Source organism: Oreochromis aureus, linkage group 22 (assembly GCF_013358895.1).
Source record: "Oreochromis aureus strain Israel breed Guangdong linkage group 22, ZZ_aureus, whole genome shotgun sequence".
Taxonomy (NCBI): domain Eukaryota; kingdom Metazoa; phylum Chordata; class Actinopteri; order Cichliformes; family Cichlidae; genus Oreochromis; species Oreochromis aureus.
Window position 1 is genome coordinate 24,814,631 of NC_052962.1, and position 17,080 is coordinate 24,831,710.

General features: G+C 41.9%; 1 protein-coding gene across 1 annotated transcript; it reads left to right on the top strand.

Moving 5' to 3' along the window:
- Positions 1-1,409: 1,409 nt before the first annotated feature.
- cratb (carnitine O-acetyltransferase b) lies at positions 1,410-16,051 on the top strand. The gene is made up of 15 exons (XM_031737475.2): positions 1,410-1,764; positions 2,044-2,268; positions 3,011-3,129; positions 3,752-3,805; positions 6,761-6,926; positions 9,024-9,198; positions 11,416-11,506; positions 11,771-11,858; positions 11,944-12,044; positions 12,160-12,279; positions 12,866-12,988; positions 13,666-13,801; positions 13,915-13,977; positions 14,074-14,211; positions 15,206-16,051. The coding sequence occupies exons 1-15, from the start codon at positions 1,714-1,716 to the stop codon at positions 15,410-15,412; spliced, it is 1,857 nt and encodes a 618-aa protein (XP_031593335.1). The 5' UTR covers positions 1,410-1,713; the 3' UTR covers positions 15,413-16,051.
- Positions 16,052-17,080: the final 1,029 nt, after the last annotated feature.

Consider the following 17,080-nt stretch of genomic DNA (forward strand, 5'->3'; position numbering starts at 1 on the left):
AAGGAATTTGTGGGCTCAAAAACTAAAGTAAAATTTAAAACACTTATGGAAAATGTCTTTCACTTTGGTCAAATTTGTTATTACATTTAGGTCATGGCGCTTTTTATTGGATGTTTACATCAATGTGAGTCAACCACTGTCAGAGTGTAGCTGTTTATAATGTAATACCTTTTCTGAACTTTTGAAAAGTGCACCCCTGAATAATATCCTCCGAAATATAATAATAATTAAAAATAACAGTCAAACTAACTTTCTGTGGTCTTGACTACGTCCACCTGTAGTGAATAACTGAAAAGCATGCTGTGTTGGGCTGAATTCAGACCACTCAAGAGTATATCATGTCTTTGCCTTGAGAAACCCTTGGGTTGCTTATGCGGTTTGAGCAGGAACTGAACCTGTGCTGCTGCTTTTAGCCTTGTGGCCTATAGTTGCCTGCTCAAACATGTAATCAATAGTTTACACATTGTTGTAAACCTTCTGTATGTACCTTCATGACAGCATCTGTTGATTGTAGACCTTGAAAATGACCTGCAACCCTCCTCGAGATTTTGTTAGATGTTGTGATGTTGCCGAGCTTCTTTCTAAAAACAAACCAGACTGTTGATTTGGTCACTCCTATATTTTTGCTGTTTCTCTGACAGGCTCACCCTTACTCGCATTTTTTTATGATTAGGATACCTGATTACGACATGGTACCCAAATTCAAGAGTGGATTATGGGTACCTTCGTGTGGTCGGTTCAACCCATGTATGCTACCGTTCATATACTGTCTATTTAGAATGTAACCTGATCATCACTTAACGTATGCAAAACGGAAGCTACCTTAGCTTTATAACTGTTGTTGACTTAAAAAGGTAAGCATAACAATGACACTGCTCTCTAAAGCTCTGCTGTATTATAAACAAACAAAATTCCCTCACCTAGACAACAAGAGGAAGCAGAAGCTAACTATTTACAGAAAAAATACACATAATCAACACCTTTTAGGTCACAACAATGACCCTGCCTTATCAGAACAATCTGCACCACTGATTGGTACCATGAAATCAGCTCTTGATCTTAGTCTTATTTATTAATGACCTCTGTGTGACTCTAACGTCAGTGACATCAAGAACACTGCATTTTACTTTGTTTTTGTAGTTACCTGCACTGTCTCCAGTAGATAAAGTTAGTAAAACAACATTAGAAGACGATTCAGAAAATAATACTAAAATACATGATTATTCATGCATTTTCGCGGCTATAAAAGTTGTTTTAGGCATGTTTTCATGTAGTCTCGAGTTACGATGTCGAACAATCCCGCCCTTTGTGAGGTCACCAGGCCCAACAGCGACACCCTGTGGACGGGGGCGGCACTGCGCCCTTTGTCTCGGTCACGTAGCTGTTTACGGAAACATTTTCACGTCCGCACGTGCGACAGTTTGTCACTTCTGCACCGTACGTGAGGGTTCGCATGCCCTCGGCTCGAAGGAAGGGGCAGGCTGTGCTCGGTTTTTCTCCCGAAATATAAACGATTTCAAACTTAATGTGTGTCGAGCGATGAGGACTGTGCTCTGCAGCCATCATGGAGAAGTAGGAGGAGGTCCGGGCTTCATTTTGGCCGTCTGACCTCGCGCGGACTGTGCAGAAGTTGTCGTGAGCTAAAAAGGCCCAGCTGGGGTTTTTTGTGTGCCACATCTTTGAACACGGAGCGGATTTGTGACGCGAGGAAAGATGATTTTTAGGAAGATTCACTCAGGGAGCTGCAGAGCATGGCTGTCCCGGGTGAGTCGACGTTTGTTTTCACACTTGCTGTCATGCTAAAAGGCTGAAGCCTTGTTATACTCTCTCTGCGTGAGCAGAAACGGATGATAAACGGACAAGAAGTAGCGGGTGTTGTTTCCACTATCATATCTTTGACTCCTTTTTTCGAAACGCCCTGCACTCTCTGGCATTTGGTCAAACCTCTGAGGAAGTTCCTCCACTCTGCTCACATGCACTGACTGCTCTTTCAGCATTTTCATATGAGGAACTCTGTTTCACCTCTTCACCTTCCACCTGCAGGTTTCCCTGAGGCAGGAGCTGTGTTTCTTTTCGTCCGTGCCCCCACAGCCGGTTCCTCCTCTGGCCCAAACCCTGCAGGGCTACTTGAGGGCGCTGGAGCCCCTGCTGCCCCCCGAGGAGTTGAGCCACACCCGCAGGATGGTGCACGATTTTGGCCGGCCGGGCGGGCTGGGTCCACAGCTGCAGGAGGGTCTGGAGAAGAGAGCCAGACTCAACAAGAACTGGGTGCGTAGCGGAGTGCGGAGGAGGAAAGAAGTGACTCTATCAATGAAAAAATCAATTGGTGAATCCCACATGACCCCCTCAAAATCAGCTAATTAGAATAACTTATTCAAAAATGCCCTGATTATTTCTTTTGGCCACTTCTTGTAGACAAAACATTAATTTGGTGATGTTTTGATGGTTTGGACGTTTTCTCTCAATTAATAGAGAAAAAAAATCAGTAAATTAATAATGGTTGAGGAAAAACGGCTTCTCTGCAAGCCTAAATATGAGATTTGATGGCTTATAAGCTGGGTAACTTTATTCAGAAATTAACTTATTCTGTTACCCAATGTCAGTGAGGCCGTGTGAATCACCATTTTCCCCTCAGTGTATATCTACGCTACGTTGCAAAACAGTGTTTCAAAATAGTTTTTTTTCCTATCGATTAAAAACAGAATCACTAAAATAAGCGTTTCTTTGTGATATTGTATGTATTTAGCTCCTGTTCTGCATTAAACGAACTTATTATTTCAAAGTTTAGGGAAAAATGCTAAAATGTATCCCCTATTGTCAGGAATCAAAGAGGAGTCATGTCTTGCTTCTTGTCTGTGACTTAATTTTGCAGCAAAAGTCTGTTAAAAAGCTTTGAGGTACACACACACACACACAGTCTCCAGTAAAAAAAATCAGTGCCTCTGTGGTTTTGGTCCTTTTTTGAACTTCAGAGCTGATTTCCGTGCCCTTCCTTTGGTCTCCCCTGCAGATCTCGGACTGGTGGGTGCAGCGGGCGTACTTGGAGAGCAGACAGCCTCTGCCCGTGCACTCGAACGCGGCTATCTCTCTGCCCCGCAGAGATTTTAATGACTGGAGGAGCCAGCTGGTGTGAGTCTACATATACTGATGTAGAGAGACAGCAGAGAAGAGCTATGTGGAAGTGATGGTGCAGAAACCCATTTAATTAAAATTAAACATTAAAAGACGCTGAAGATGTGTTGGCCCGCGGTGTATGTATTTTGAACACTCAAAGCCTCACAGTTCAGAGCGTGTAAGCCATTTTTAGATCTCAGTACAACAGCAGCAACAGATCTTTGTATTACTTTGAGTGTGTAAACAGAAGTGTTAAAGGACACAGAAGCAAAAGGGTTTAGTTAAGTGTTGCTGTGTCATCATGCACTTATGATCCGGATACTCACACCTGCTGTTTTTATTTTTATCATTTAAAGCTTGCAACATGATGTCCTGCTCCTCTGTGTGCCAAAGTCGTTACTGCCTCTGTTGACTTCTTTCAAAAGACAGTCGCATAAACCGAATAAGCTGCAGCTGTGAGACTGAAAAGGGGGTCCGTTTTACTTAAATCCTTTAGATCTCATCATCTGAAAAGAAAAAGGAAAAAAAAACATGAATCATACCATTAATGCTCTCTGAGGTTTCATTCATCGTGCTGTTTGGTTTAGCTGAATATGATTTGTGTTTATAGAACCGCTTCGTGTCTGTTTCCCTGCAGGTTTGCGTCCAGACTGATAGCAGCCGTTCTGGACTTCAAGGCCAAAATAAACACGTGAGTTTTAATTTATGCAACATGTTTGCACCGCCTAACATATGGACATGGCAGGAGTTCCCTTTTCTGCTCTAAAGGCTACAAAATGCTGAGGACACTGGTACAAAGAGTAACGGCATCGTCCTCAGTGAAAATGGAAAAAGTCAAAAGTTTTCAGCAAGCATTCACTGGCCACTTTATTAAGTACAGCTTTTTAGCTGCAATAATTCTTCGCAGCACAGATTGAACAAGGTGCTGGAAACATTTCTCTGAGATTTCTGACCATATTGATATAGTAGCATGCCATGCGTGGTCTTCTGCTGCTTCAAGTTCTCACAAGGGGTATGCTCTTCTGCATACCTTGGTTTGTAATGAGTGGTTGTCTTGAGTCACTATCAGGTTAAAGCAATCTGGCCACTCTTCTCTGACCTCTGCCTTCACAAGGCATTTTCTCCCAGAGATCTGCTGTTCACTGGATATTTTCTCTTTCTTGGAAAACCGTAGAAATGTTTGTCTGGGAAAATCCCAGCAGTTCAGCAGTTTCTGAATGCTCACACCAGCCATGTTCAAAGTGATTTAAATCACCTTTCTTCCTCACTCTGATGCTCGGTTTGAACTTCACCACATTTTCTTGACCGTGTCCTCATACCTAAATGCACTGAATTTCTGTCATGTGATTGGCTGATTAGATACTTCCGTTAACAAGCAGTTGAACAGGCGTAACTAGTAAAGTGGCAGATGAGTGTGTAGGTGAAGTGTTTTTGTCGCAGTTGAACTTGAATATGTTTTTTTTTTCACGTATAAATATGACTCCTTAAACTCATTTCTTTCATTGATAGTAATTTAACTAATGTTATGTTAAAAACAAAGAGCTGTTTCAGGGTTTTTGTTAATGTTTGAAAGAAAATGAAAGTGAGAACTTAAACCTTTGTTCTGGTAAAAGAGGAGCTTTCATTTGGTTGAAACCCATGAACCAAAATCTGCAAAATGGCAGTGACTTTTACACAGAGGTCCAATCAAACACCTTTTCTTCTGGTTCGCTCCCCCACTCTGTGTTCATGTATTCTGTCTGTAACCTGTAAGCTATACACAGATGCCAGATCAAATTAGTGGAATAAAAGCTAAATTATGTCACACTTTATAGTGGAGTTCAAGTAAAAGCGGCTATACAAGTCATATTTACTGGTGCCCAGTCTCTCTGCTGTGTGGTGGTGGTGGTGGGGTTGGGGGGGTTACTACAGTAAAATACAGTTATTCCATTTAGAGCTTATGAAGCTGGTTATTACCCGGGGAAATCACAGGCTCTGTACTGGTGTCAGACTTTGCAGTAATCCTCTGACAGTGTTTAAGCTGCGGTGCTGCAGTTGGTTTTATTCGCTTTTATTTTTGTGCCGTGACCTTTGACCCGGCTGGCATTGCCTTGTGTTTTCTCTGCTGCATGAAGTTAATCTGCGTCTAAATTTACTCGCCTGCACATATTGTAACAGAATCTGCAGCTCAGTGCTGAAACGTCTGCTGGAGTCTCTCTCTCCCCCCGAGTGAAGCATGAAAACAGTGTTTCAGTGTCGGCGCATTCAGCATAGCTCTGAATCTTTAAACTCCAAAAAGTTCTTTTTTTTTTCTTTTCTTCCTTGTCTTTGCTCTATTCCCACTGCACAAACTCTCAGCTGTTGAGTATAGAAAGTTTCTGCTGCTGTGCATTTCTGATCTGAACTCTTTTACCACATTGCATTTTTTATTTTGTTTTTAATGCATCCTGTAAGAATAAAATTGGCGTTACAGTGCTGAGTAAAAATCAGGGGGCCTTGTATTAATCAGTGAGGGACACCTTTATCAACAGTCTGTGGACTTCAGCAGCAACAGTTTAAACTCTAACAGGGAGATAAGATTTAAACTAGCTGGAAGCGGAACGTTTTTAACAGGCTGATTTAGGAAGAAGCCGAGGTCAGAATGACCCGGTTTATCCAAGTAACTTCAGGGTTAAGCCTGGTTTTCTGTATTATGAAGGTGGTTCACTTCTTAACAGGGTGCATCAGCATGGTAATTTGTGCTGTAAAGAGGGAAGAGGTTCCAGAGGTTAGAGATGAACGGGTAGAAATCGCTGTCCGCTGACCAATCAGTTCTCCCTTGGACCTCTGTTTGGGAGCGCAGGGGTGTCTGAGATGTTTTAATATTATTTAATGTCTTTGCATTTCCCCGATGAGCTGGCTTTTTGTTTGTTTGTTTTTAATTGAATTGCTCTGATTGTTAAACACCACTGTGGCTCCCGCTGAAAGAGTGGACACTAACAATGTCTTTTATACATTAATTTAATTTAATTAGTCAGTTATAAGCCATCAGATTCTCCAGTGTCCTAATGAGACATGTTACAAGTCTGTAGACTTTCACAGTCTACATTTCTGCCTGCTGACAGAGCTACAGCAGGTGCAGCCTCTCATCAGGTGAGGTCCTGTGCAATGAGCAGGTCTAAAACTGATGGATGTCTTTATTCTTTGCACAGTTGTGAGACGATCAGCGATCCTGCACAGAGATGTTATTCATTGTCCCTCGGTGTATTTAACTAGTGCAGGGTGCAGTCAAGAAGAGGGTAACCCATGTCTTTGTAGGTGCAGGCAGTCATTAAGTGACTCTTTTGAAGAGGCGACAGCTATAAGTATATGCTCACTGTTCAAAACATGGCTGAGCAGAAGGGGCGGATTGAGGGTTTCAGCTTACTTGGGGAAAAAAACAAACGACCAGACAGGGTGACTGAGGAAAGCAGAGGTAAAGGATGGGGGGAAAAAAACAAACAATTTGAGTTTGAGACTCAGTTTTAACTCATTACTTCTTTTGCTCGGATGAGACGGTCAGGGATTTCTCTGATGATCAGTAAGGTGAAAGCGTTGTTTTGCTTATAAATTGTGTAGTAAATTTATCCACCTGAGCTCGTCTTTGGTGTACACAACGACGACTGACATGTTTCTCTTTGTCTGTCAGCGGGCAGCTGCAGGTCGAGTTCATGCGAGGGAAGCCCCTGTGCAAGGAGCTCTACCCCCTCCTCTTCTCCTCCTGCAGGATCCCCGGCCCCAAACACGACTACATTGCTCATTACGGCCGCTCCCGCCGCTCGCCGACGCACATCACTGTCGTCAGGAACTACCAGGTGAGTCGTGCCTGACAGGTGGCAGAGGATGGATCTAGATAGTCTCTTTTGTTCTTTTCTTGTGTTGCCGGTCAAGTCAAGTCTTGTGCAGTCACGTCTGAAGCCGCTTTTTGTGTTTCTTCAACTCCAAGTCGACTGTTGATACACCGAGCTTTGCAAACAGAAGTCACGTGATTGTACAGGAAGCTTTCTTCTGAACATTGAGTACTCTGGCAGCACGTTATCCCACGAGATCGGACATTTCAGCAGGCAGAGGAATGAAAACAAAGTTGTTTTAGCTAATGATTGCTGGCTGTATGTGGGATATTTCATCATCTTGATTAAAAGAGAAGCTTATTTAGTTTGTAAAGTATGTGCACATAAGTGGAGTTATGTTGTAGAACCAGTCAGCAGATGTCTGATTTAACATTGATCCTGGATAACGATTTGACATGAGACCTCTCTAGGATTGTTTGGAGGGTCAGTTGGGTAATTAGAGAAAGGAAGAGAAGTGTTTCACAGCACGCGTCTTAGCATTTCAGACATCTGTGCTATGTTTGATCACAGGAATTCTTAAACCATGAAAACATTTTTGATTCTGGAAAGGGAAAAAAAATGAAATGAGATGTACTAAATCTACACAAAGTGTTTCATAATGACTAAGGACTACTGCATACTCACATCTACTATACTTTTTATTCTAGGTTAGTAAGTTGTTCATCTTTCAGAAGATGCAACGTCCAAAATGAATAAAATATCCTGGATGTTCACCTCTGGCGCTTCCTGTTGTGACTCAGTTTTTTTCAAAGGTTAACAGATTTACTGAAAAGGCCTTCTGCTGCCAAAGGGACTTTAATTGATGTAGGGCGTGACTCATTTGCAGTGCGTTTGGCGAAGCTGCAGCAGAGAAGTCCTAGAAATAGTTTGTTTTTTATTTAGTCTGTTTCTACAGGGTTTATTAGCCACAAGTACAACATCAGATCTCACTGTGGACTGATGGCAGTAAGCAGAGTTATTGTATACTAGTAAGACAAATGCATCCAAGTTTGTGTTTTGTTTTGTTTTGTTTTTTTGTTTTGTTTTGTTTTTTTGTTTTTTTTAAATACATTTTGTAGCTCAAGTTAAAATCTATTGTATATGCACACCATTTAATCTGAGGTATGACTGAATGTGATGGAGTCAGCAGTATGTGCATGGACTCTACAAGTGTGTTGATCTGTCGAGGAATTGTTCTCCTTTCATGGACGAGTGCAGCTGTGCTGTGTTGTTGTGTCGCCCTCTGATGAACACGTCGACCTAGAGTATCCCAGAAATGTTCAGTAGGAGACACAGTGTGACTAAACGCTGGCCAAGACCCAGAGTCCTGTGCTGCCCTGCACGTGTGGGGCTGGGCATCGTCCTGCTGAAACAGCTGCTGGGTGGGGCGCAGTACAGGCTGGAGCGCCTCGTCTCAGCACCTCAGCCAAGAACAATCAGGTCGGAGGTCAGAGATGTTGCAAGGCTACAGCTTGGATACATGAGAGTCCCGGCAGGAAGTAGCTGCACCTCTAGTCAGGCGTGACGCTGATGACAGTGCATACACTGATTTTCTGTTTAGAGACTGCTGCCTGCAAAAAGGAGTAAACTGAACCAGCTGTGAGGTGTAACTTCATTGATATGGAGATTAATAATCAAAACAATAAACAACAAGAACCCAACAGTGCTTTCTTAGAGATTAAAATGATGCAGTGAGATTTTTTTTTTTTTTTTTTTTAATATTTTGAAATGTACTAGTCAAAAAAAAGTGTCATCCACTGAGCCTCGGTTTTCTGACGGACTTTTGAGGATGTTTTTCAGGTGAAATTTTTTTGTTTGTTTGTTTATGTAAAAGGGACAACAGAAAAACCCTCAAAGAACTTAAAATCTGAATTTCTGTTAAGCAGTTTATCGTCTCAGCTCTGAACTTGTTTGGTTTTTTGATAACTGTAAATGTTGGTGTTTCTGTGGATTTGAAGGTTGTTTTGTGACTGTAAAAAGCACTTAGTGCAGCTTAGTAATCGAAAGATGCCCCCGCTTTTTGTTTTGTTTTGCTTTTTAAAAACCTTGACCTTACTGACATGGTTTTCCTCCTACTCCCAGTTCTTCCAGCTGGAGGTTTATAACAGCGATGGCTCGCGGATGACCGAGAGTCAGATCCATGGGCAGCTGCTCAGGATCAGGTCTCAGTCTTGGAAGACTGACAAGGAGCCGATGGGCATCCTGACCAGCGAGCACCGCCACACATGGGGAGAGGCCTACAACCGCCTGCTGAGAGGTAGATCACATGACCACACACGCAGGCCGGTGCTTACTACTTGACTGCTATCTCACTGTAAGCTGCTGCTGGTTTCGGTTATTTTAAGAGAGCAAACAAAACTGACCTGTTAATGGCTCGGTTTAAGAAAAGAAAAATGTGATGTTGGCGAAGCTTCACAAAATTTGAGGTTCCTTTAGAGCTGCTTGAAGGTGGCAGCCAAAGGAGGCGTTTTATTAATTTTTACCTCATTATAGATTTTAGATAATGAGACCCTACATCTCAGTGTTTTTATCTGCTTTGTAGAAACCTAACCACACATAGGAGACGCTGTTGTGTACTTGGAGCAGCTCAGTGACCAGAACTCTTCATGTTTAGACGTAACACCAGTTTAATGACGGACTGATTACATGTCTCAAAGCAGTTTTAAGTGTTAAATGTTTTATGCTTGCATCAGCAGAAACCCAATAATCAGTCTTGGTTGGAAAAACTGAAACGTTGGTGATGGACGAAACACTCAAACACTTAAAATTACCTAAAGTTGGACTTAGGGCTGCTCAATTAATCGAATTTTAATCTAGATTACGATCTGGGCTTTCAACGATCATTAAAAATGACTGAGCCGATTATTAGCACCTCCCTCGTGCTTTACTCTCGCGCTGCTCCGTGTGGCAAATCGAGCGCACCTCTCTGCGTTTCGAACACGCATCACAACAATTAAGAGGACCCAAGGGAAGCTCGGAAAGCTCGGAAAGCTAAGCAGAAGTTATTTGTAGAGGAGAGGATAACGGCTGCTGAAGAAAGAATGCCGTTGGTTGAAAAGAGGTAAAACGACTTCAGTGGTGTGGAAACATTATGGGTTCGCGGAGTCAGACGTGGATCAAATATTGTGCAGTATTTTGAAGTTCACTAAACATAGATGTTTACATTTTTCATTTATTTTTTATATTGCAAACATTTCCACTGTAATTAGTATTTGCACACTATTTTATATTATTTTTTGACAATCTTTAAAGCCATTATTCAATACATTGTTATTGTTAAATAAATATCGTCAAATAATCGAGATCTCAATTTCAGTGAAAATAATCGTGATTATCATTTTTGCCATAATTGAGCAGCCCTAGTTGGACTCATTATGTTTCCAGCTCGTTATTTTCATACTTAGACTCTGCCAAAGTAGCTTTGCATGATTCACAGCTCAAAATTATCCTCATTTATTTAATACTTTGGTGCAGCCCCTCAAAGGGAATACATTTTATTTTCAAGTAGTCAGTAAGTTATAAAACAGTAGTTTGGTTACCTAGCACAATATAGGAGCAGCTGGTAGCATAGTAAAGAGTCGGACACCGCTCACAGATATGCTCATCTCTCGGCACTGTCTTCAAACCCTCCACCAGATGCTGTAATCAATCAGCGTGCACTTTAAACTTCAACCAAAGGAGAAGAAGAAATGGACAGAAGAGGCAGAGCGTGTACGGACAGTGCAGGAGCTGATAGAGGAGAAATGTTAATAACCGTACGAGCTGGCAAAGGACAGGAGGAGTCATGATGTCGAATAGTTTGACTCTTTTTATTTTAACTCCTTTTAATACTTGATAAATGCAAAACACAGAAAAATGTGAGGTTGTCAGGTGTCAAACTTGGAAACCAGATGGAACTGTAGAAAGAGGAGAAACCTGCCAAGCCAATGATGGCGACAGCTAAAAAAAAAAACCTGAAGAGGGAAAAAAACAAAAACGCTTTAGCTCCTCTCCCTTTAAGGCAGCTTTCTTCTCATTGGCTGCCACGCACAAACAGCAGCTGCTCTACAATGACTTCTTTATGTCTGTGATACAATTAGTCATTTCACTGAAGTTGTAGATTGTCTAAACTTGGTGCATACAAATATAAACATACCATTATGTATGAAAACATGTTCTATAGTATAAAATAAAAACAATAAACAAATGGGGAAATAATCCTAGTGATAGCATCACTAACAGAAAATAAGGAGAAGCAATCAATAAGCAGGAACAACTGGAGAGGTTAAAATCATCAAATAGAAATACTCAAAGTATCAACTTGTTAATCTCTCGTGTGATTTTTATTTTTTTAATTAAACTGGGAGGTTAAAATGTCAACAATACAACAGGTGTTTCAGATATTTTAAAAAAATGTTGGGCATCATAAAAATAACGGCTACATGTGGGAGACGAGTCGATTGGGTTTAAACGAGATGGTCTCTGTGTGTCTCAGATAAACTGAACCAGGAATCGGTGCGGATGATAGAGACGGGACTTTTCTCCTTGTGTCTGGATTCTCCAGTCATGAGGATATCAGATGAGAAGTATGTGCGCACACACACACACACACACACACACACACACACACACACACACACACACACACCGAGTATTTCGGTGTTTGCTAAATCAGTTGAGTAATGCTGTCTGTGCAGATATTATTGTTTCTTATGGAGGTTTGGAAACACTGCACAATTATCACTTCCCGTAATTGAACTATTGCTCCATTTAAATGTTGTGCACTCTCTCTGTGGTTTTCTACGTGTGAGCTCTTGAATAATCGCTTGTGCAACCACTTTAATTGACAGGTATGCGAGCCGCAAGGCCGCGCAGGTCCTTCATGGCGGCGGGACGTTCTCCAACAGCGGAAACCGCTGGTTTGACAAAACGCTTCAGGTGGGAATGCGCACGTGAATGGCGAGAGACGGCTTGTTTTAGAGGAGCTGACGCAGCGTGCTGACTCGTGTCTGTGTTTGAACAGTTCGTGGTGGGCGAGGATGGCTCGTGGGGTCTTCTGTATGAGCAAGCCACGGCCGAGGGTCCACCTGTAGCGACGCTGCTGGATCATGTGATCGAGTACTGGTGAGATGTTGGAATGAAACTGCAGATGTGCTGAGTTAGTCAAGAAAAATTGAGCTGAGGTGGAGAATGATGGGGTTTCTGCTCTGAGTGTTTAGGTTTTTTTTCTTGTCTGCAGTGAGAAACCGGACCCAAAGAGGGCGCCGTTGCTCCCGCTACCCATGCCCAAGAAGCTTTACTTTCACATAGACCGAGAAATCAAGAGGGACATCGAGCACGCCAAGCAGAACCTCGACATGTAAGCCTCCAACTTTTTTTTTTCTTTTTTTTTTAGTTAAACTCTTAGCTGAGCTCTGCAGCATGCTGACCTCTCCGCACACCATCAGCTGCATATTTGTGTTTGCTCTGAAATCTGACAGAGGTGGAGAGAACTCGCTCTGAAAGAAAGCCGCAAGAGTGTAAACAGATTTATCTTCGCTGTGTTTATGTAACCTTGATGGAAATAATGCCTCTGTGGATAACTCTAAAGTCATTCTTCATAATCCACTGCTCTCCTGGTCAGATGCCAAGCTTTTTATATGGTCCTGTGCAATTTCAGAGCTCTCTCAAATCATTCAGATGCCAAAATATGATTGAGGAATAAAGCTTTTTCTTACATGCAGTGTGGAGTTCAACAGGACTTAACAATATTGTATGGAAATGTTTAAAATAGTGAGTCAAAGTAGGTAGAAGTAAACTTTGTTTTCTATCTGTCACATAATCTAGTGATTTCCCCCCAGCTCTCTACACTGCTGTCTGAAAGCTAATGTAAAGCTGCTAATTGAACCTCGCCTTTAAACATAAAATCGTCACAAATGCAAATGTTTGTCCTGAATTTGTTGCAGCCTGATCAACGACCTCGACGTTAATGTGTTCAATTTCAAGAAGTTTGGCAAGAATCTTCCAAAGCAGCACCAGATGAGCCCAAACTCCTTTATCCAGGTCGCCCTGCAGCTCGCCTACTACAGGTCAGTGCCAGTAGTTTTTTACTTCAACCCCGATGCATTATAGAGGGAAAGTTACTTTGTTAAACAACTTGTTAAAGTCCAGAACTGACCCATTTAGCTGCTTTGTGAACCGACCAATCACAAAATAGATTCCTCTTCACTCACACCTGTCCTGGTAATCTAACGCCTTGTTTGATACCTGGACTTCATCGGATGAGCTCTGTTGGAGTAATTGGAGTGACTGATTTACACTGATCGGCCACTTTATTAGGTATAGTTTGCTACTGGATGGATCCATCCCTTCATGTTGTTTAAGACCCTACTACCCAAATGCTGCAGAAGAAATTTAGACTCATCAGACCAGGAAACACTTTCCCAATCTTATTGTTCAGTTTTGGTGAGCCCCTGTGAACTGGGGCCTCTCTTAGCTGACAGGAGTGGCACCTGGTTTGGTCTTCTGCTGCTATAGTCTGCCTGCTTCTGAACGCATGTTGTGTGTTCAGAGATGCTCTTCTGCATACCTTGGTTGTAACGCGTGAGCTCTCTGTAAATTCTGAATGTGCTAATTGTCTACAAGAGTGAGAATCATTAAGTTTTGTTTTCTGCTTTGTCTTTAAAGTCCAGCACTTACTTGAGATGAACACCTCTGCCTGTTAGCAGTCTTGTGTCTCTGATATCGGCTTTATTTTTGTCTGCAGAGTTCACAGTGAAGTCTGTCCTGCCTGCGATATCGCCACTCAGAGGATGTTTAGAGGAGGAAGGACAGAGTACATCCGCTCACCCACTAAGCAGGGGCTCCAGTTCATTCTTGCATTTGATAATCCGTCCGTATCGGTGAGAAACACAAACCCTGTGAGAAAGTTCTTCCGCTGAACGGGAACAGAACTGTTGGAGGATTTTTTTTTTGTAGCTTGGATTCAGAATGTGTTTATTTTTTTGGTTTGCAGCGGGAAGCAAAGCAGGAGCTGTTCAGAGAAGCTGTTGATGCCTACTCGGGTCTGACTGAAGCGGTAAGTGTTAAATAAATGTTAAAACATTTATCTCAAAGCTGCTGATTAACTGATTCAAAAACACTCAAACAAGAGTTTCATTTCTCTTTTGTTCAGGCACTTAATGGACACGGCATTGACCGCCACCTGCTGGGGCTCAAGCTGCAGGCCATCGAGGAGGGCATGAGCATTCCCAAAATCTTCATGGACACGGCTTACGGGCTAGCAACACACTTTAAACTCCGGACAGGACAGGTGTGTGTGTGTGTCTTTGTTTGAAGTGTTATTTACACTGTTGCTCAGTAGGAAATGTTTTTTTTTGTTTTTGTTTGTTTTTTTTGGTCAAATGATAGTGGCTATATGAGAGGGAATTTTCTACCAGATAATCTCCTGTGAAGTTCTTGTGAATTTCTGGCAGCACACGCATACATGGTTGCTTGGAGTTTCCTTGAATTGATATGTTTCTCTTCCTCATTTTAGGTTTTGACAGTCAGATGTGTGGAATTTTTGTAGTGTTTTGGTTTTTTTTTTTGTTTTTTTTTTCTTCCCCCCCGGGGTCAGCTCCTGATTGTGGTTTTTCTGGCATGCCTTAGTTTTCAAATGACAGTATATATCAAAGCATTTGTACAGTATAACTGAATGTTCCAGATTCGCACAGTTTTAAAGGGGATCTGTGCCGCTTGGTTGGACTTAAAGATGTAGTTGTTTTGTTTTTCCTTCTTATCTTTGACGAAGTTGTGCTGTCTCATTAGTGTGATTCAGGAAAAAATACCCAACTGGCTGTTGAGACAATGACAAGTTTCCAGTTAGCAGCTATGATCACCGGTTATGTGGATTGTGACCAGTTGGAGCATAAATTGTGACAGCAAATTTTTATTTAATTTTAGTCATAAAGGAGGTTGTTGATGATAACTATGATAAATGTTATTGGTCAACAAAGTTAACACGGCCCAGCTGTCATGGAAATGTAGGTGCTCGTATTCGATGTTTTATGAGCAATTAAAAACACTGTAGATATGAAATGAGGACAGCAGAATGTGAGCTTGAGCTCTTGGCATCTGTACAGATCATGTGATATAACTAGAAGCTAAAGATCAGCTGTCTGGTGAGCCTTAGTGTTCTCGTGATGAAGAGTGAACTTTGAGACTCCGATTTAATGATTTGTGTGTTTGTTTGTTTGTTTGTTTGTTTTTTTTAATGACGTGTGCCCAGCTCCAGTATTGATCTCCCTCCTGTCTTGTCTCTTCAGATGCCTGCAAACAATACGGACAGCGTGATGTGTTTCGGGCCTCTCGTTCCTGACGGCTACGCCGTCTGTTACAACCCTCAGGCAGACCACATCCACTTCTCCATCACGGCCTTTAACTGCTGCGAGGACACTAACGCAGAGAGACTCGCTCGCACTTTGAGGGACACCATGTGTCATCTGCAGGAGATGCTGCAGCCTACTGTGTAGAGCTGCTGCTACAGCATCCAGCAGCGCGATTTCGAACATTGTTTCTAAAGAATATTTTGTACGACTTTTGTAGGGGTGCTTTTTTTTTTTTGTTTGTTTTGTTTTGTTATGCATGCCACTCGTAACACTTCACTCGAGCATTTAATTGTGTGAGAGCCTGGAAAAGACCTATGCAGCTTTTGTTGCTTCTTTAAAGTTTGGGTGAAGCAATAAATCTTTTTCTAAGCTGTCAAATTTGCATCGTCATCGTTGCATTTCGAAGCATCGAATTCCACAGCGTCTCTCGGTGAAAGCGAAACAACTCAATGTGACACTCCAGCATTAATCAGAAAAAGTCTACGCGTGCACTCCTTTGTACAACTTGTGAGATGACCTGTGTCCTTCAACCTTTCATATTTCACTTTGTCATCAGAATTAATGGGAAATGTTGGATTTTTTTCTAGGTGAAAAAGGGGTTTGAATGGACAAAAGGAGAGGAATTATTGAGGGTGATGTGGTGTTTTTGTGTCTGAACTCGAACGACCTGATCGTCAGATGAATTTTGATTAAGGATAATTTTTTTTGTTTGTTTGTTTATTTGGAGGATCTTGTTCTGCACTCAGCCTGCAGGACTGGTTAATAAAGCCTGTGCTCACATGATTTCTCACTCAAATTCTTTTTTCCATGTTAAAGAGAGTATGAGAGTGAGGATTTGCATTAAAAATCTGACACTTTTTCAGCAAAGTGACATCGCAGAATCACAGTTTTTCACCTAAGATGATTTCTGTTCCAGGGTGAACCCTCCAATGTTCAAATCTGGACACAATGAGATCTTACTACTAGTACTTTATGAAAGGTACATTAAATAACTACAGTGTATGCAGCCTGTCATAGTAGACCACTACCTGATGAATAAAAGGAAAAGCTGACCCCTTCAGTCTAGGCTAAAGGGAGGTAGTTTGCTGACATGGTTTGGATCTAGTTGTCTCCTTAGTGGTAAGGTTCACTGCAAATCAATACAGGATTATCTGGAGTGATAAGTTTATCTCATTGTGATGTGATGTGAGTGGATTCTACAAGGATGACAGTACTCCTGGCCAGTGTGGCCAGGAGGGGGGAGGGGGTCTGTGTCTGTATAATAGATGTTTGAAATTAAAATTCAAGCAGAAAGACCTGTTAAAGCTGCATGCCAGAAGTGATCCTGCATAATTAATAAAGCTGCTCAGTGGGTGGTCTGTACAGGCTACACAAATTTAAGGTAATAAAACCTGCTTTAAATCGCAGAATTATATGCATATAAATATATAAATGGTACACTCAGAAATACAGATCCAAGTATAAAAGTGCAAACAAATATTTGGGCAAAATGGGAAACGTGAAGTTGCAGAGGGGATACGGCAACCTTTTTGAACAGGCCTGGACTTAGGAGGCTTTTCCATAACGCCAAAGCTTGGAGGTCACTGAATGGGTTGAAGGGTATGAAAATGATCTGAGTCACCAGCTCTTAATCCAGCTGAGCACTTTTTGAGGATTTGGACTGGCTTTGTGGAGAGGTGTATGAGAAGTGGTCATCATCCCTCCACACTGCATTAGAGTCTGTCAAGCAACACTGAAGATGAAGCTGTGTGTGTGGCTTAACATCCAGATTATTCCTCTTTGTTATCTATTGCTCTTTATGCTTATGTTGTG